The sequence below is a fragment of the Diachasma alloeum genome, unplaced genomic scaffold, assembly GCF_001412515.2.
Source record: "Diachasma alloeum isolate Michigan unplaced genomic scaffold, Dall2.0 Dall_scaffold_00199, whole genome shotgun sequence".
Taxonomy (NCBI): domain Eukaryota; kingdom Metazoa; phylum Arthropoda; class Insecta; order Hymenoptera; family Braconidae; genus Diachasma; species Diachasma alloeum.
Genome location: NW_021680364.1, coordinates 953,874 through 974,508, shown reverse-complemented (window position 1 = coordinate 974,508; position 20,635 = coordinate 953,874). Strand labels below are relative to the sequence as shown.

Here is a 20,635-nt window from a genome sequence, read left to right as displayed (position 1 = left end):
CAGGTAAAATTCAGTAGCGAATTGGTAAAAGGAGATGAGTCAATTTTGATTATTGACCAGTTTTCAATGAAAATCTCGGAAACTAAGGGAGATAGCAAAATTTTTGTCATAACCTTTTTTGTGGAGCTGATTGAGTGCTACAACAAATGTAATTACGAAAATTTCGCTATCTCCCTTAGATTCGGAAATATTCCTCAAAAACTCAAAATGGAGATGAGTCGACTTATTTCCGTTTACCACTTCACTACTGAATTCTTTTATGTGATGGAAGGAGGAGATTTTTATACTAAATTCCGTTGGCAGAGACTCTCTTCTCCAATTATTCTCTCCCTTCCCAGCTTCAACGATCTCGTCACCTCCACCCTCACCCCCAGAATCCGCATCGACCTGATCATCGTCAGGAGTAGCCAAAAAAACCTTGCGACTCATTCTCAATTTTTTTTATTAAACCTGTCATGAAAAACAAGGAAAACAAAATCCTTCCGAACACCAAACAAAAGAGCGTTATCTCCTGAAATTAAATCCCTTCCTCCTGCTCTTGGTATCAACAAGCAATTGTGCCTGTCTCTTGAGAACACTTCGAGTGGGCACTTCCTCCTCGTCCTCAGATGGAATGGGCTGCGCGGCTGGGGTCGGTGCACCAGGGAATCGTGGAAAAAGTGGTCGTGCCTCCGCATCAACTACCTTAACAGCCTCCGATGCAGATCCAGTCGATAGGGTTTCGAATTTATCAACGAACGTTTCCTGGATCCACTGATTGTACTCCTCGTGGCCGCCCATCATATCAATGAGCGACTCCATCTTCTCGTCCAGGAGTTTTAGGTAGCAATACGGATCTTCCAGGTTTTCTGGGGTCATTGGAACGAATGTCTCGTTCACGTCCTGGAACAAGTGGGAAATTGTTCTTTTTTCAAGTTTTCGATTTTTTATATCGACGAATTATGATTCCAAAAGCCCGAAAATGCATTTTTCCGTCAATTTCTCGCTAATGAATAGATGGATCTGAATCATTTTTTCCCGCAAATGTAGGTTTTGCTGAGCCCTATCCATCGCCATCAATTAAAATTTAATGCATTGATTCATTTTTTTAATTTTTTAATTTTTTCAAACATTCGTAAGACGAGAACTTAAAAAGATGTTATAAATTTAGTGAATGACGGCTTAAAAAATTCGTTGGAATGTCATTTTGAGCGAGTTCAAAAAAATTTCAAAAGCAAAAAAAACAAAAACAAAACGAGAAGATTAATCAACTAATTTTTCATCATGTGAGAACTCCAAAAATTTTCTCGTTTTGCCCCAATTAGTGAAAAAAAATTGTCGTCGGCAGAAATTTCACGACTTCAGTCCTCGATAAACTAACACTAGCAATATTCTGTTGAACCGTTCCCCTGTCAACTGAATTTCGATAACTTTGCGCTTTCGACAGACAGTTTAAGTAATGTGCATTGAGTCGTCTCGATAACTCACCCTGAGTCTGTCACAAAATTTCCATAGGATCTTCGCTACCTCGCTGAGTGTCCCCTGGATCCGCTTCTTTTCCACCTCAGCTGCACTCTGACGTTGGATTTCACCTTCGATTCGCTCGTTCAGTTGGGCAAGTTCCTCGGCATTTCTGCAATTCAAGTTTGCCGAACAATGTTGAGGTGTTCACTTAAAGTAATTTTATTCTGTTGAAGTCTTCATAAAGTGGAAATAAAAAAATGTGCCAGCCGCAACGAATTTTCCAATTTTTTTCACGTAATATTATTTAATTTAAAAAATATTTAAGTCATTTTTTATTTTAATTTATATTCAACAATTGAAATGGTCATTTCTCAAATTTTATATTTCGAACAAGATAATGCAGTTGAAAACTCCATGAATTTAATACGAAACAAAAAATGTTTTAATCTTAACAATTTCCTATCTTTTTCACGCAATTTAATTTCGATTTTAATAGAATAAATTTTCAATTCATTTTTGTACGTATGTAACAAAGTTTTTCTTCAAGTGCTCGCTAATGAATGAATGGAATTGAATCTTTTCTTTCAAATCATTAATTAAAATTTCGTTCATCGATTAGTTTTTTCAATTTTCGAATTATTTCGAAAGTCGGTTATCTCACGATAACTTGAAAAATGTTCTGAATTGACTTCAAAATCTCACAAAAGTATCTAAAAAGAAATCCTACTCGATTTACCAAAATGAAATGAACAATGAATTATACATGATAGAAGGAAATGACGTGTAAAATAACCATTCGGAAGCAAATGGCTAATTTATTACTAAACATAACTATACTACATGCAATACAAGCGCAATTTCCCACTTGTTTCTCTCAATGTGTCGTGCTTAACGAAATGAACTAAACCATTAGCAACGGGAAACTAACTGATCAGCATCTTTAGTCTCCGAGAACTTCTGCATTTCGATTTCAGCCGTGAACTTCTGCCTCTGTTTCTCCAGCCCCATTTTCTCGTCCTCAGTAACCGTCCTCATCCTCTGGAGGTTCTCCTTAGTGGCGCGTTGTGCGAGAAACCGGTCGAGAACGTCATCATTTCTCGTCACCCCCGTGGCACTCCTCAATTTCGCGAAGGCTTCCTCCAAAAATGTAATTTCATCCTTGGGTTTGTCAGCCACCGCAGTCCTCAAGCCCTCGGTTTTTTCCACACCCTCGAAGTCGTCCTCCCTCGGCGGCAGTCGGACCGCAGGAAATATCATCCTCTCGAGCCTCTCCAGCTCCAATCGCCGGTCCTCCACCCGCTGTCTGTAATCCAGAATGACGTTCTCCCGCTCTTTACTCGTATGCATCGCCTCGATCTCCTGTTTCGTCAGCGTCTCCTTTGTGATGTCCCTCAAGTCGACGGCTTCGGTTTTAACCTCCTATTTTAGATTTCAATGTTAATTAATTGGGGAAATCGGGGCATTTGGGGATTTACCTGGAGCTGCTTTATCTCGGCATCTTGGTCCTTTATACTCTGCTCCAGATTCTTCAATTGAGACACGTAGAAGGCTGCGTCTGACTTGAGACTCGTTCTGACTGATCTGTATTTCTTGCGGACAGTGTCCGCTTCCATCTGCATTACACTTATTCGATGCAAATGATTCTCCAGGCTTATTACTTTCTGGAATGGTCAATTCCGTTTTTTTTTTCATTCATTGTTACGAAAAGATTTTAATTTCATGGACGTTGCGCTCGTTTGAGGGAGGAAACTGGTGGATTTGCAGATTTCCGTGATGATTCAATGGAATTTTGAATTTTTGAGCAGAGGGAAGACGAGAATTCCACAATTTACTTGAATTTTCAGGCAAAACTGGAATATTCAAGACGAAGTTACGCAGAATTTTTAATTAATTGGAGGTTTAAAGATATATTCATCTGAATTTTCATGATTTCCATTTATATTTTATAAATGCATTGGTAGAGAAAAATTGAAATTTCATATTTTATTGAAAGTTTAATGAATTTTTAAATTTTGAGCAGTAAGAGAGAGAAAATTCCTTAACTTACTTGAATTTTCAGTCAAAACTGGAATATTCAGGACGAAATTATGCAAATTTTTCAATTTATTGAAGATTAACAGATTATTTATCTGAATTTTTATGATTTATATTAATTTTTAAAGAATACATTGTTGGGAAAAAATTGAAATTTCATGGGCAATTGACTATTAATTTTCAAGTATGACATTAAAGTCAATTTAGGGGGAAAGAGTCATGAAATTTCAGATCTCACTGAAAACTCAATGAATTTCTAAATTTTTGAGCAGCAAACTGTGAATATTCGATACCAAATTACGCCGAATGTTCAATTAATTGGAAATTGAAGAACTTATTCACCTAAATTTTCCTGATTCCTATTGATTTTTATGGAGCAATTAAACAAAAGTTTCCAGTTTCTATGGCTTTTCCCATAAAATTTGTAATTTTGAATCATTAAATTTCTTGAAATTTCGGCTGATCCATAACGTGACAACAATTTATGTTCAGATATATTTAAAATAGTGGCGAAATGCAATACACGTCGTCTCACTTAGGAATTCCCTCGAATTTTCAATGCTTCCCGAAACGTATAAAAAAAAAACGATAGGTAAATTAATAATCAGATCGTCTTACTATGGTTAAACCTTTTTCAACGGATTATCCAATTTCCTCTCAACAAATTTTTGCACCTTCCCATTGACATACTGCTCATACTCGCCGAGCAGTTTGGAGAGTCTGTCCTGTTGCTGGAATGAGCAAGAAATTGATTGGATATTGAGTCGTAATCATAATAAAAACTGATGGATTTATGATGATTACCTTATCACTCTCATACTTGACGAGATCGAGTTTTTTTCGCAATCGAATATTGTCTTCATCGACTCTGGCAATGGCCTGCTCCAGGCCACGTTTTCTCACACAGGCGGAGGACTCGCGGCTTGTGAGTGCCACCTTCTCCGCAGCTTCTTCATTCTGGAGCGCAAAATTATGAGAAACAGAATTACGAATTACGAATCGACGAATTAATTTTAATTTTTTTCGTTGAAATCTCTTTCAACAATTTTTTGTGACAACTTTTTTATTCTTTTATTTTATTATTACAATTATTCTCCCCATTTTATTTCAATTAATTATGTTATGTTAATTTTATTGTGATAGGTTTTCTAAATCAATTTTTTACCTTAAAAATATTTTTTCCAACTAAAAGTCCAAATAATTTACATAATGTATTTTTTATAAATAGGGAATGTTTAAAATATAATTATCGACGAATTGAGTTTCATTTGCTTCGTTGAAATCCAATTCACCAATTTTTTTCTCGTTTTATTCTATTGATGCAATTATTTCAGTAGTGAAGCGGTAAAACGCTTTAGAACAGTTTTCAATGAATATCTCAAAATCTAAGGCAGATAGCAAAATTTATGTTATAACTTTTTTTGTAGAGCGAATTAAGGGCCACAAAAAAGGTGATTACAATAATTTAGCTATCTCCTTTAGATTCGGAGATATTCGTCGAAAACTCAGACTGATTTTCATCGCTCAAACAGATTTCTATCAATCTTATTTCAATTGATTATTTTATGACGATTTTATAACGATTTCGATCATTTATAGTTTATAAAAAGGGAATGTTGAATAATAGAATTATTTTTTCCACTGTAAAAAGTACTCAGATATCATTAATTAAGAAAATAAATTAATTATTAAACTTACATTTTTGGCTTTCGCGTATTTAATCTGAAGCGTTTTAATCTCCTTCTTAAGATTTCCAAGTTTATCCGAACTCTCGTGTTTCTTAGCATCGCATTCCTCAAAATTCGCTTTTCGTTGCCCCTCTGAAACCGCGATGAAACGGGCATTAATTAAAAAATCTGTTAGATTATTAATTATTATTAGAGACTTGAGAGATCGTGGGGAGCGTTAAATTTGCATCAACCGAATACTATCAATCTTCATGAATAAAGCATTACTGCTCTATTCAAGAGAGCATCGCAAATATCCAAGAACTATTGAATCCTCACTTTACATTCCTGATGAATAGTAGAGAACGCGTTGAACAAGAATTCTCGCTCGAATCTGTTCCCCTCCAATCGCCCGAGTAATTCCAAATGTCTATTCTATTACGATCATATTTTCTTCTCATTCTTACGAGAATTTAATTTCAATCGCCTGGCTTCATCCGCCGGAGAGTTTCATCATCGATAACTTCAGAAGTTATTTTATTGCGAAATGATGGTCGAATAAAATGGATATGTGGGTCAATGGATTAACATTCTTCAATTTTTTTTCGTCAGTTAATGACGAGAATCGACTTCTCGGCATTGAACTCTAAACTTCCTCCATGTTTATGATTGATAATAAAATTTAATTTCATTGTAGAGTGGAAAGGTTATAAGATATTAGAATTGAGGGAATTTCATATGAAATTTCAATAAATTAGCGGAATGAGTCTTCTAATTATTTTGAAAACTATTGGATAAAGATGATTTGTTAAAAATAATTGCGCATAAAATTTTCCTCTGGACATCAATTTCTCATACAAAAAAATTATTTGTTATTAGTTATTATCAAACATTCTTCAATTTTTTTCGTCAATTGATGACGAGAATCAACTTCTCGACCTCGAACTCTAAACTTCCTCAGTGTTTATAGTTGATAATAAAATTTAATTTCATTGTAGAGTGGAAAAGTTATAAGATATTGGAATTGAGAAAATTTTTGATGAAATTTGAAAGAAATTAGCAAAATAAATCCTCTAATTATTTTATTTATTCATTTATTTATTAATTTCAAATAAAATTTCTCGACAGACGTCAATTCTTCAAGCAAGAAAACTATTTGCTACTCGTTATTATTGAATAATTCAAGTAGAAAAGATATGTGGGTCAGTAGATTATCAAACATTCTTCATTTTTTTCGTCAATTCATGGCGAGAATTAACTTCTCGACATTGAACTCTAAACTTCTTCAACGTTTATGATTGATAGTAAAATTTAATTTCCTTGTGAATCGGCAACTCTATAAGACACTAGGATAAAAAAAATTTTACATGCGATTTCGAAGAAATTAGCAGGATACATTTTCTAATTATTTTTAAATCCATTGGATAAAAACGATTTTAAAAAAATAATTTCACATGAAATTGCGCTCCAGACATCATTTCCTCATACAAGAAAGAATTATTTATTACTAATTATTATCAAACATTCTTCAATTTTGTAAATTAAATGAATAAAATTCAAATAATTTATTGAGATAAATTATCCAATAATTTTAAAAACAATACGACAAAGCAATTTTTACAACAATTTTTTAATAATTGACTTCATGCATTTAAAAACCCATCAATTACATTAATTCAATTCCAAAAACTACGGAATCAAATGAATCATCAATTTCTCATGCAACAAAATTAATTGTTCCTCATTATTACCTAATAATTACCGAAAAACAATAATAACCCACCGAAATTCTCTCTCCAACAATAAAAATAAAACCCCAACTTTTCTCTAATTGAAGGCAATAGAATGCATTTAACTTATCAATAAGAGAAAACCATAAACCCCGAGCCCATGAGACTTCGTGGAATCGTAAAACTTGACCCCCTCTGTGGAGGTCCAGTTAGCGGTTGAATTAGCAACGCCGCTCATTCACCGAGCGTGTACAGCGAACGGAGCACATGAGGCCCCCAGTTGTATTGCTTGAGATGCCACGAGACAGCGACAATGAAAACGAGGGGAAATTGTAGGCGATGAGGAGCTCCGGAGCAAGTGAAATCATCAGCCTGATGAGAACAATTGTCTTGGCCACTCGCGTAACACTCAACTTCTTCGAATGCTTCATTCCAGCGGAGAATAAAAATGTGGAGACTCACCAGACAGCTGGATCTTCTTCTTTATCTCGATGATTTTTCGATTGAGAGTCGTCAGTTTATTGTCCTGAATCGAGGATACGAGAGGATCAGCCATTTTTTTGAGGAGTGCTGGGCAGTATCGATGTAACGGGGAGTTCAATCTCCTTGACGACATAGTATCAATGAAATTTCATTCATTAATAATTAAAAAAAAATTTATTTGGTAAATAACCAAATAAAAATGATAATTATTTCAATTTTGTGTCATTTATATTTTTTAAAATTGTTGGGACGGTATAGAACAAAGAATTTATTGATGGAATTTAATTTTTTAACTCTTTCAATAAATGAATAAACACTGACGGAATAATTAGGTTTCGTTGAATTTTAGTGAAGAAATATTTTTGCTATAATAGTTAATTATAAATTAGAAATAGACACAAATACTAGAATCGTAGGAACTCTCCCATTTTTATTTAATGGATGATTAAGTACTAATTGAAGTTTTTCAATTTTTTTGTGATTTTTTATTATGAAATTGTTGTGAAAATAGATTAATTAACAAAATTATGCAGTAAATGAGTACAAACTGAAGGATTAATTCATTCATTTTATTGAATTCCATTAAAAGAACATTTTTACAATAGTAATTGATTATAAATTAAAAATAAACACTTCAAGTGCTTAAAAATTCCACAGTTACATGAACTCTTCCTTTTTTATTCAATAAATGATTGAACAAAAATTAAAATTACACAAATTCATGTTAATTTTTACTCAAATTCTTGTGTAAATAGAATAATGAAAAAAAAGAACACGCCATTTATTTTATTGAATTTCATTAAATGAACAGTTTTGCAGACCTAATTAATTATAAATAAAAAATGAACAGTTCAAGTCCTCAAAAACCCAAAAAAACAAATCCATTAATTTTTCCCTCAACATGAAGATCACGCCAGTAAAAATTCCTCCAATCACACAATAAAATAACCCAAACACTTATTTCAAGAGTGTCAATTTATTCCGTTGATGTACGACGCGGCATTAATTAGCGAAGACAACTCGTGCAGCATGGTTTGTTGTTGCCCACGATAGGGTTAACGGCTTCATTAATAAGAACTAATGACTCAGGCTCGTGTATTCCAACTTGGATGCAACGCAGATCATTCGGTGAAATTCCAAGGGGGATAATACGCTCGTGTAAAAATATACGTTGAACAAAAATATTAATCGTCGTACTCATTCAACAAATTGTAATGCTGCATTTGTATTCGTTAGTTGAAAGGATGCGGGAATTTTCGCGTCATCTATAACGATTTATACTTCTTATCTGAGGGGAGTCCATTTGCAATCAGTAATTCAACTGAATGGGAATAAAAATGTTTTAGCTAATATATTTTTTTAATTGTCGTAATGCGTATTTTTTACACACAATTTATTAATTTCTCATTTTCATAAATCGATTCATTACTTTCATTTCATCAGCAATTAAAAATCATTGAATATTGATTCAATGTTAACAATAAAATTATAATATTGATAATAATAAGATTATAAAAAATAAATGGGAAATTGCTTTTATATTGCATTTAGTACAGTTATTTTTGATAATAAATTAGCAAAATGCTTCCGAATGGATATTTTGCACATCATTTCCTTCTGTCATGTATAATTCAAAGATATCCCCGGAACTCTAATTTTCAAAAAATCCAAAATTTTTGCAAATTCTCAAATAAATCGAAATAACGATTTTTGCGATCGCCTTCATCTTCGAACTCGGTCAAAAGGACATCCAAACAAATTTTTTAAGCCATCATTCAATCAATTCAGAACGTTTTTTTAGTCATCGTGGGCCAATCGATTTTCGAAAAAAATCGAAAATTGAAAAAACTAATCGATGAATTAAATTTCAATTAATGGCGATTGATGGGGTTCAACAATACCTACATTTGAAAAAAAGATTCAATTCCGTTCATTCATTAGCGAACAATTGAACAGAAACTTTGTTACACACAGACACGTACGAACGAGCCCTAAAATGGCATTTTCTGACTTTTTGGATCATCCTATGTCTTTACAACCGAAAAAATCCAAAACCTAAATTAGAACGATGCCGAAGCCTCCATTCGGAAGCAATGACACTGCAAAACGTAGCTAGAATAACGCTGAATATTCCTAATTATTTTCAAACTCCCCACGCAATTTAATTACCAAATTTCCTGACTGAAAATGTTTGAATCTACAACGTGGTCCGTACCAAGCTGTAAAAAAAACTCGAACGTCCCTCCCCATTCCATCAACCTCCAAAATTAAAAAGGAATCCCGGATGTCCGCGTAGAAATTCTCCAAAGCATCCGCACACCCGAAGCTCCCCCCGCCCTCCGCCGACGGGACCATCTGTTGTCTGTCCCCGAAGCCTCCCCTAAAAAATTATTCAAACTCCCCGAGACCCGGGGCCGAGCAACCCTCCAATTCCCCTGTATCCACCGAGCATTCCCCCGGCCCCGAGCGCCCATTGGTCGACCCGCCGGCCATTTTGCCCCGCGCAGTGATACCCAAGCCGGCGGGCAGGTGCGCGCGCACCGCGGCACTACTTTCAGCGCGTTAAGCGAACAATAGAACCCCAGACGTGTTTCGTGCGCGATCGTGCTCGTATACGGCTTAACCGCGTGTCGTTTGTTTATTTTTATCAATCTCCTGCTCACTTAAACCCGAATTTCGTGTACGTAATGAATGCAAACAATTCAGTGATTGTGAATTAGAGTAATTTGTGTGGTGAGAGCAGAACCGAGTGATTTTTCCCCCGACGATAATTGTGTGATTTGTTTTATTTTGGATACTAGAGTTGTTTGTTACGAATGTCAAGCGAGTTTTGGTCAGATGAGGGATAGTGAGGCAGTTGCCCGTTGCCACGGTGTACCCGGGGCTATGTGTGTGTGATTGTCGTTATTTCGTTGTGATTTTTTGGATAAATACTCCGAGATGCAGCGACGTTTCTATTTGGATTACGCACTGTGTGCAAGCGTCCTGTCGCTCATAGTCATCTCGGCCCTGCCATCAGCATCCGGTGAGTGTTGTTGCCGGTTTTTTATTTGTTGGTGCATTATTTCGGAGGGTTTAAAGACGCTGCTGCTAGGCAACAGGTCGAGGAACGACGCTCAGCGCCGGCGCATTCGTCGGTTTTTTCGCGATGACGCCTGCGCTGCGTCTTGGGGCATTCGAAATATCTTTTTGTGGTGGGTTTTGGGGGTTTGGGGGCGATATCACCGGGGTTTTGACGGTTTTGGGGGGCCAATGCCGCTCCGGGGCATTAGTATTCTTGTGTCGCGTCCGACATTGCTGGTGGGGCCCTTTCTGAAAACATTGGGCCCGGCCCGGCTGCCTCCTTCACGCTGCCATTCCATTTTGTGGTCGGTTTAAGGGGTAACAGAAGGCTGAAAATTTTACAAATTTTTTAACAAATTTCCGGCGGAAAGTATCGATTGGGCAGAGGGTTTTTTTTTAATGTTCATGACGTGTTGAATTGTTCGTGAAATGGAATAGGGGAGATTGGGGTAAAACGGACACTTTTGACTTTTTTTAAATGTTAATGAGGGGTTGAAATGGTGATAAAATTTAATTTTTTTTTTTTTCAATACAAAGAACAACTCTTTCCCTTTGTGTTGAGCCTAAATTGAGCTCAATTGATAAATTTGTTTCTGAGTTATGAATATTTAAAGAAAGTCTAAAGTGTCCATTTTACCCCACCCTCCCCTAATTTTATTTTTTAATACAGAGAACAATAATGAAGATTTGGGATGAGCTTAGGCTGAACTCAATTGATAAATCTGCTTCTGAGTTATGAATATTTAAAATAATTTCAAAAGTACCCATTTTACCCCGCACTCCCCTAATTTTAGGAATCGAAGCACGTTAATCTTCAGGAGGTGATGGGGAAGATCATTGTGCTTCGGTTTTGAAAAATGTTAACAAATTCGGGCAGGAAATTTGTTTAAACAATTCGAGGAAACGGGGTCTTGTGGTAGTCCTCAACTGCGATTTCGAGGGGCTTCGAGGGCATTTTTAGTCAGGATTTTTTGGTTTTTTGGGGGGGGATTTGATGATGGTTAGGGGAGGTAAATGTTCGAGATATTTTGGAGCAGAAATTGAGGGTTCTTGAATCTTTGGGATCTCTGGATGGAATGAAACGATTGAGATGATTCAAATTTCATTTTGAAGATTTTAAAAACGGCTTTGAAATGGGAAAAAATCGTCAAATTGCACTCTGCCGATGTTGAGTTATTGACGATTGAATACTGTCGTTGTTTTTTCTCTTTTCTTTTTACTTAATGGAGAAGATTAATTAGAAAAATTATTGAGGTTGATGAACTATTAAAGAAGATTTCTGACCTCCCCAAAATTTTGTTATTTTTTAATGTTCATTTTTCTGATGATTCTGCGGATGTAAACATTCAGAATATTTCGGAGCATAAAAAGACTCCTTAAATCATCAATATCTCTCAACCAAATGAAGCGATTGACCCAAGTCACAACTCATTTTCAAGCTTGAAAAAATATCTTCAAAATGAAAAAAAAATTGTCAAATTTCACTCTGCAGATCTTCAATTATTGACGGTTCAAAAATCCTTTTTACTTCATCTTTCTCATTTTTCATCTCTTCTTTTCATTTAAACTTGTAAAATTAACTAGAAGAACTGTTGACATGAATGAGCTCTTCAAGAAAATTTTTGACATCATCTGACCCGCCAACACGTGACAGAAGGATGCACGCCCAGTGGCTCTCAATCCCGCCAATCCATTCGAAAAATAAAGTTGACGCTCACTGAGGGACAGGTGTCCAACCCCTCTTTCCAGGAAGCCAGTCTTTTCCCCATACGCGTGTACAAATCCGAGAGAAACTTGTGTAGGTCGCATGGTCCTTCATTTTTTTCCACACCGGATGCCGAAATATATTTCGTTATCTCGTTGTTCTGTATTGTTTAACAGAACTTATGAATTCAGTGTGGATTTTTCAGGGAATTCCATCGTCTCGAGCTGCGAAGTGAGGGAAATAAATATGTGGTCTCAACCGTTGGATTTATTTGTACTGTGACATTTTATCTATTCACCTCAAATGTTTACGATCTTTCATTCCATGAGTTTTCTGTATTTATTTATGCGCTCACCTCGGATACATTCACTCTTTAACGGATGTAGAAGAGGAGTCACTTGGGGGGCGAGAGGTGACGTAACAGCTGCACCTGGACTCGAGGTTCAGTATTGAGAGGTACAATAAAAATTGAAAATGGGTATGGAAATGAGAGGGAAAAATACACGGGCAATTATTTGGGATGAAAATACGTGTCGTTTCAGTATTCAAGTATTTTCAGAATTTTTGTACTCGAATCGTTTTATTTTTGCTATTATTTCATTATTGAAATTCTTTGAAGTCGAAAATTGAATTTTAATTTAAATTTCAACAGTTTTTATTAAGACTTAAGACCTTTCTCCCGTGAATTATTCAAAAAAAGAAGAAGTTTCTATCGTAGAAATATTTTTCTTAATTCCTAATCAATTTATTTACATTTTTAAAAATTAGAAACATGAAAACTGGGAATGAAATGAACAAATTATTTGTTATAAAATACGTTTCGTTTCAGTATTCAAGTGTTTTTAGAATTTTTGTATTCGAATCGTTTTATTTTTGCTATTATTTCATTATTGAAATTCTTTGAAGTCTAAAATTGAATTTTAGTTTAAATTTCAATAGTTTTTATTGAGACTTGAGACCTTTCTCCCCTGAATTATTCAGAAAAAGAAGAAGTCTCTATCGTAGAAATATTTTTTTTAATTCCTAATCAATTTATTTACATTTTTAAAAATTAGAAAAATGAAAAATGAGAAAAGTAATGCCTGGTGAAATATCGAACAAATAATTTGTTATAAAATACGTTTCCGTTTCTTATTCACATCCAATTTTACACTAGACAATTATTCATGATTAAATTTCCCTGAAAGCTAAACTTGATTTTAACATTGAGATGAAAAAAAATTCCCTGAACAATTAATAAAATAATAAATTAATAATAAATTTATTTACATTAGAAAATAATCTGCAGTTTAACCAATTTCCATGATCGAAAGTCAATTGTTTTAAATTCTTCTCCCATAATTAAATGAAAATTTGATGTCTCATTACAATTAAAACAAGAAATTCGTCTCTTCAAATTCAAATTCTGATGTTTTCGCAAAATTATTTTCCTGGTTTAGTTTAGCTTCTGCATCTCGAACATTCTGGATCTCCTGAATAATTCTGGAATAATAATTTCACGTGTGCATTAACTCCGCAAAAAACATATGGTTTAATTGCAATTCGTGCAGACAGGGAATACATGAGGCGCACAGAGACAGCAATGCCTTCTCGTATGAAATTCACAGCTCAATGGGGTGATGGAAAATGACGAGGGGAAGGAGTAAGAAAAGGAGTCATGGGTTACGTGTGGTGTGGTAGCCGCTCCCGACTCGGAAGGTCTGCATCTAGACACACTGTTGGCGTGCACTCTGGTTTATACAGAATGGGAGGTATATCTCTGGTTGGCGTTTGGCCTCTTCGTCAGTTATGTTCTCAGGCTTTCTCTTCAACTCCTTAGAAAACCGATCCTCGGCCCCCCCGATGTATCCAGACGTGCTTTCACACGAGACGAAATCCTGAACGACGCGTGCACACATAGATACTGTCATACTCCGATTTTAATTGAGAATTATTTTCGGTGGGATTTGAGAGGAGGAAATTTCTCCTGGGGTTTCCAGTATATTCAATTGATTTGAGTGCATTATCACTTATTGGTGAAAATAATTTGAGAATGGGAAATTGTCGTTTGGGTGATGCTTGGAATGGAGGAAATGGGGATTTTATGGGACCTTGGAATGTTCAATAGAGAAATTTCGTGCTGAATTGACAAATGACGAGCTGTTTTCCCCCGGAATTTATGAATCTCATGAAATTCTTTGATAGGACGAGTGAATATTTATCATGATAAAGCAACTAGGGTTAATGATTGACAACAAAATATCAATGTTTAGTAATGGAATCACATAGATACTGTCTACTCTCATTTTAATTGAGAATTATTTTCATGATTTTTTTCGGTGGGATTTGAGAGGAGGAAATTTCTTCTGGGGTTTCCAGTATATTCAATTGATTTGAGTGCATTATCACTTATTGGTGAAAATAATTTGAGAATGGGAAATTGTCGTTTGGGTGATGCTTGGAATGGAGGAAATGGGGATTTTATGGGACCTTGGAATGTTCAATAGAGAAATTTCGTGCTGAATTGACAAATGACGAGCTGTTTTCCCCCGGAATTTATGAATCTCATGAAATTCTTTGATAGGACGAGTGAATATTTATCATGATAAAGCAACTAGGGTTAATGATTCACAACAAATTATCGATGTTTAGTAATGGGATCACATAGATACTGTCTACTCTCATTTTAATTGAGAATTATTTTCATGAATTTTTTCGGTGGGATTTGAGAGGAGGAAATTTCTTCTGGGGTTTCCAGTATATTCAATTGATTTGAGTGCATTATCATTTATTGGGGAAAATAATCTGGGAATGACAAATTGTCGTTTGGGTGATGCTTGGAATGGAGGAAATGGGGATTTTATGGGGTCTTGGAAGGTTGGAGAGGGAAATTTCATGCTGAATTGAAAAAGGATCAGTTATTTTGCTCCAGAATGTGTAAATTTCATTGCATTTTTTGATATTATGAATTAATATTTATCATGATGGGGTAATTGAAGTAAATAATTGCCAACAGAACATCAAAACTCAGCACTAGAACCATGAATTTAACTCATTTTAAGAAGATTTTCAGTAAAAATTAGACAGAAGAGTTTGAATTCTCATTAATTTTTGATTAAACCTATAATTGTACTTTCTTATTTATTTATTATTTGAGATTTATATCCTCTTGACTTTTTACATTTTATTCCTTTACACATTATAAAAAAGAGACAATATAATTGTACGTTTGGAATTCCGAACATTTGGATTTTTGAATTGATAATTTTTCCTGCTCTGAAATCAGCTACTTGAATTTCAAGTATTTTTGGAAATATTTCTGCAATTTATAATGCTATTTCAGTGTAATTCAGACCTCATTTGTTATTGAAAGTAAATTTCTCAGCCAATATTGAATTAATTTTATTCCTTTCGACTGTTCTCAATTTCAAAACATAAGTGTTATTAATTTAAGAACTCAACTCTTTATGTTGACAGCATTTTTCAGTTGAACACTGGTACAGAAAATTGAAATTTCATGGACAGTTGATCAGTAATTTTCAGGACAATGACATTGAATTCGTTTTAAAAGGGAATAAAATGATGAAATGTCAGATTTTCATTAAAAATGGAATAAAATTTCAAATTTTTAAGCTGCAGGACGAAGATTATTTTCGAATTTACTTGCATTTTCAATAAAAATATAAATATCTAATCTCAAATAATGCTGAATTTCCAATTAATCTGAAACTCAAGAGTAAATATCCCTGAACTTTCCTGATTTTTATTCATTCTCATGGAATAATTGAATGTGTTCCATAAAATTTTCAAAAACTATCAAAAATTGCGGGCAAAAATTCTTACCAATGCATTACGTTGGAATAATTTCTGAAAATTATAAATTTCATGTTAAATAATTTCACTTCAATCCCACCAACCTCTCAATCCCTCTCAATCCCTAAAAACGTGCATTCATAATTACCCAACAATCAGACCCAACAATTAACTCTAAAAATCAAACCCTCACCGATAGCTCCGTGAAATCTCGAAAGCACTGAATATCACCGCGGCATCTGCTAACTAGAAGGGTTCGATCTGAAGGGCACGCCACATCCCCCATCTCCCATAACCAGTGACTGCTGGCCATTTGCATTGCGTCCATCTTCTCCTGTTTTAAGAATCACCATTGAACGTCGGGTGATTGCCGAGACAACGACGTATATATTCCCCTCCTCAGTTCTACCTCATTTTCCCTCTTAATCCAGCGATGCATCTTCCCCTCTGCCTCCCCCGCCCCCCTGTCCGTCCATCCATCCACAGTCTGTGATTCACGGATATCGATGACTCTAGCTTTCTTATAGATGCGCGTAAAACGTGCATAATTAAGGGCCCTCACATGCCGCAAGCTAAAACGTTCGAGGCACACGTCGATCCCGAGTCCTCTGCATCGTGTTGTCGTTGATTTTCTTTTATTCATTCCTAAAAAAAAAGAAGTCGTTTTTTTTTTTAAAGAAACTCCATCGGCGATTGAGAATGTTTCCTCCTGAGTCGCTGGGCCTTGTCCAAGTTCGAAGGCTCGAAACGAAGATAGCCAGTGGAGTATCGATGGAAAAGATCAAGGATTGTGCCGTCAGTCAGACGGGGGACAGGTCGGGGGGCGCCCCCTTATAAAGCAAAGACCACATCTAGCCAGCATGCAGATTCTCCGGACGATCTTTCGCGGATTCACTGAGGGACGTTTACATTCTTTTTAAAAGTCTGAAGCATCTGCAAACGATTTCGTGGTAAATCCACAGTCTGTTCGAGGGGGATGGGGTCAATGATGCGATGCATTTTATCAATCAATTGCCATGTGCTTTTGTACAAAACATTTATTTATCTCTGAATTCAACGGTTTCTCATAGTACTGGGGATTCGGGAGAAACTTATTTCACTCAATTTCGAGTGAAAAATAGTTTTTCTTAAAAATTATTCTTTTTTCGATTGCTTTTTTCGAGTTATGGATTTCTTGATAATAAAATTGTTACGAATTGTGGTGGAATAGATTATAAATTTCAAAGGTATTTAGGGAAAATACTTGAAACATGAATAGATTCATTTTAGAACAAGAAAAATTAGACATTCAAGGACATTTCAGCTGGTTTTAGGCAAAAATTATTAGAGATTACAACTTTGTGTCTAATTTTTTAAGATAATTTGTAGAATGAATCGTGAATCCACAGTCTGTTCGAGGGGGATGGGGTCAATGATGCGATGCATTTTATCAATCAATTGCCATGTGCTTTTGTACAAAACATTTATTTATCTCTGAATTCAACGGTTTCTCACAGTACTGGGGATTCGGGAGAAACTTATTTCACTCAATTTCGAGTGAGAAATAGTTTTTATTGAAAATTATTCTTTTTTTGAGTGCTTTTTTCGAGTTATGGATTTCTTGATAATAAAATTGTTACGAATTGTGGTGGAATAGATTATAAATTTCAAAGGTATTTAGGGAAAATACTTGAAACATGAATAGATTCATTTTAGAACAAGAAAAATTAGACATTCAAGGACATTTCAGCTGGTTTTAGGCAAAAATTATTAGAGATTACAACTTTGTGTCTAATTTTTTAAGATAATTTGTAGAATGAATCGTGAATCCACAGTCTGTTCGAGGGGGATGGGGTCAATGATGCGATGCATTTTATCAATCAATTGCCATGTGCTTTTGTACAAAACATTTATTTATCTCTGAATTCAACGGTTTCTCATAGTACTGGGGATTCGGGAGAAACTTATTTCACTCAATTTCGAGTGAAAAATAGTTTTTCTTAAAAATTATTCTTTTTTCGATTGCTTTTTTCGAGTTATGGATTTCTTGATAATAAAATTGTTACGAATTGTGGTGGAATAGATTATAAATTTCAAAGGTATTTAGGGAAAATACTTGAAACATGAATAGATTCATTTTAGAACAAGAAAAATTAGAAATTCAAGTACATTTCCGCTAGTTTTAGGCAAAAATTACTGAGGATTACAAAATTAGAGAATTCAGGTGAACATATCGTTGAATTGTCAATTAATTGGCAATTTAGAGTAATTTGGCACTGAATATTTACGTTTCCATTGACAATTTAAGCAGATTGAGGAATTTTCGTCTTCTTGCAGCTGCAAAATTTTAAATTTCATTCATTTTCAGGAAAATCCGAAATTTCTACCCTAAATCTAATCAACTGTCCATAAATTTTAAAGTTTAGTAAAATTTTAGCCAACAATTTTCAACACTGCAAGTGAATTCAATTAATTCGAATATTATTTTTTAACGTATTGTGCAGAGAGAAAATTCAGAAACTATGAGATCCCGAGAATCGCAGGTTTCTCACTTGGCAATTGCCACATTCCCGGGTCTTCTTATATTCATCCGATGCTGGGAAGTTTGTTGCACAATTTCCGGAAGACCGTTACATTATTTTATCACTACAGTTATTCAAAAAAATAAGGAAATGCGAGCAGTGTCTAGGGGAATTTTTTCTTTGCTCAGAAAATTGGACTGTATTGTAAAATTCTTCGACATGAACGGAAAAATTCAAGTAAAAAAAATTCACTGTTAGAATTCAGAGTGGAAAACTTCTTTGAGGAAACAATCTTCACAAATATCTCGAGAAAATTATTTTCGCATTGAAATAGCACTCGAATCCAAACAATAATTGAACCAAACTCGCGAAAAAAAAAGAATAAGAATAAGACCCTCTCTTATTACGGAATTTCGTTACATTGTCGGTTTCACGTGAAGTGAGGAGACGTGATGGCATGGGTGTACACACGTTCCGTCGTGCGAGCGTGTAATATGAGCCAACGGGCCGTGTCGTGGTAAGTTTCAATGCACCGGTGATTTGTGCGCGTGAAAAATTAATTAACACTGGGGAATAAAAGAGGCATAGCAGCGGCGTTCATGCAAAACATCTCTAGCTTATTCACAAGTTGGAGAGTATGCTCACTGAGAAATGAAGTTTTTCGTTTTTATTAAACCATTGAAACGAGAAATTTCCGCTCATTTCAAGATTTTGTTTGTTTGAATTAATTATATTTTTGATTAGTTGAAGGAAATCTTGAAATAATCAAAAATATATTGAACTAGGGGGCTACGCCCCCTGCTCGCCCCGCTGGCCACCCACCACATGACCCCCATGATCGTTATTCTGACCCTTGTGGCCCTTATTTTGACCCTCGTGACCCTCATTCCAACCCTCATAATCCTTAATTTTGGAGTTCATTTCGAGTATTAAATTTTTATCACCAGTAGTCGATTTGGATTTTTATAATATAGAGAGATAAATTAATTAAATTAAACATTTTAAATAAATTAATTTTCCTCGAATAATTGAACTGAACTTGTCAGTTTCAACGACAAAATTCCTTGAAATTTCGATGGCCTTATAATGTAATAAAAATTCCCAAGACGTGTGCAAAAAAACATAAACAGTGTATTCTCCATCTCAATGAGACATACTTTCATTCAGTTGAATCCCCGCATCGATCGATAGGGGATTGACACATCGATCGTCTATTTCGAATTTTCACGGCAATGGAGCTACACAGCCGGTGATTTATCGCTCGTGATTTGCAATCTGTGACTGTAAACATGAAAAGATGAAAGAATCGACCAGCACACGAGAGCATTCTCACTCAATTCAACTTATTGATTCACAAGTCCATTAAATATTCAATGATTTTTACACTTAACGCTGGAAAGAACTGCTCATTTATCGTTTTTTTCATGGCATTGAGAATACAAATTCCCTCGATAAATCATCGCACACGTCTTGCATGTATTAATGTAAATACATCAACCGATTGTCCAACCGGCGAGCGACAGTGCTTGAAAACGCCCACGTTAACTAATAACCGAGTGGAAGAATCTTTCATTGAAAGAATCTTTCATGGTACATCGACATTCACTTCAACATTTTTAAAACACATTGGGATTCATTGTCTAATCGATTGCGCAAGCCATTCGAAATGGTACCAAAGCGCCGCACGATCTCTGTGTATCGATCGGTGTACATTAGCATCACTATGTTAAGTATTCTCCGAAGGTACTGAGGGATCCATTTCCGGATTGGCTGGCTCCAGACGCATGAGAAAAAAAATTCCCTGATTGGTGAATCAACAAACACTGGCTCAACCAACCAGCAACAACTAGCGCTTGTTTGGAGTTTTTTTTAGGATAATTTGATCGATTATCGAGGGGGAGAGATGGAAACGTGTGAAAATGAACGGTTTTCGTGAGGTTTATTTTGAGATCGGGGATTGGCGTGGAGGCGACCAATGAACGGACGGGGATTTAGAAGAAAGAGGTGAGGCGGTGGGATGTTTGCTGAGGATCATTGGGCGCTTGAAAATTTAAACAGAGAGAGTTTTATTTTAATTCGGGGGGTTTTTTAATGAGCAGGGGACATCAAGGTTTTTTAATTATTAGACTTGTGCGCGCGCATTTCTGAGGGATGGCTCAGAATTGCGTTTTTCCACTTCCTAGGCCTTATACAAGATGAATTAAATTAATTTTTTTT

General features: G+C 35.3%; 2 protein-coding genes across 2 annotated transcripts in view; one reads left to right on the top strand and one right to left on the bottom strand.

Annotated features, from left to right (window-relative positions):
• Positions 1-339: 339 nt before the first annotated feature.
• On the bottom strand, positions 340-7,430 carry LOC107035540 (coiled-coil domain-containing protein 151). The gene is made up of 8 exons (XM_015253009.1): positions 7,337-7,430; positions 5,176-5,297; positions 4,282-4,434; positions 4,107-4,208; positions 2,919-3,104; positions 2,372-2,862; positions 1,468-1,612; positions 340-882 (listed from the first exon to the last, which is right to left on the bottom strand). Exons 1-8 carry the CDS (start codon positions 7,428-7,430, stop codon positions 505-507), a joined length of 1,671 nt encoding a protein of 556 aa, XP_015108495.1. The 3' UTR covers positions 340-504.
• Positions 7,431-10,297: 2,867 nt separating this feature from the next.
• The window catches only part of LOC107035632 (neurogenic locus Notch protein), a 217,522-nt gene continuing 207,184 nt past the window's right edge, over positions 10,298-20,635 (top strand). Inside the window, exon 1 of the mRNA XM_015253147.1 lies at positions 10,298-10,382. Coding sequence (XP_015108633.1) covers positions 10,298-10,382 — 85 coding nt within the window. The remainder of the gene's footprint in view (positions 10,383-20,635) is intronic.

Excerpts from the sequence above, each read along its gene's own strand:
- LOC107035540 (XM_015253009.1), bottom strand. The coding sequence starts at position 7,430 with ATGGCTGATCCTCTCGTATCCTCGATTCAGGACAATAAACTGACGACT. Across the intron at positions 5,298-7,336 it reads GAAGAAGATCCAGCTGTCTG|AGGGGCAACGAAAAGCGAAT; the intron begins GTGAGTCTCCAC and ends TCGCGGTTTCAG. Across the intron at positions 4,435-5,175 it reads AATACGCGAAAGCCAAAAAT|AATGAAGAAGCTGCGGAGAA; the intron begins GTAAGTTTAATA and ends TTTGCGCTCCAG.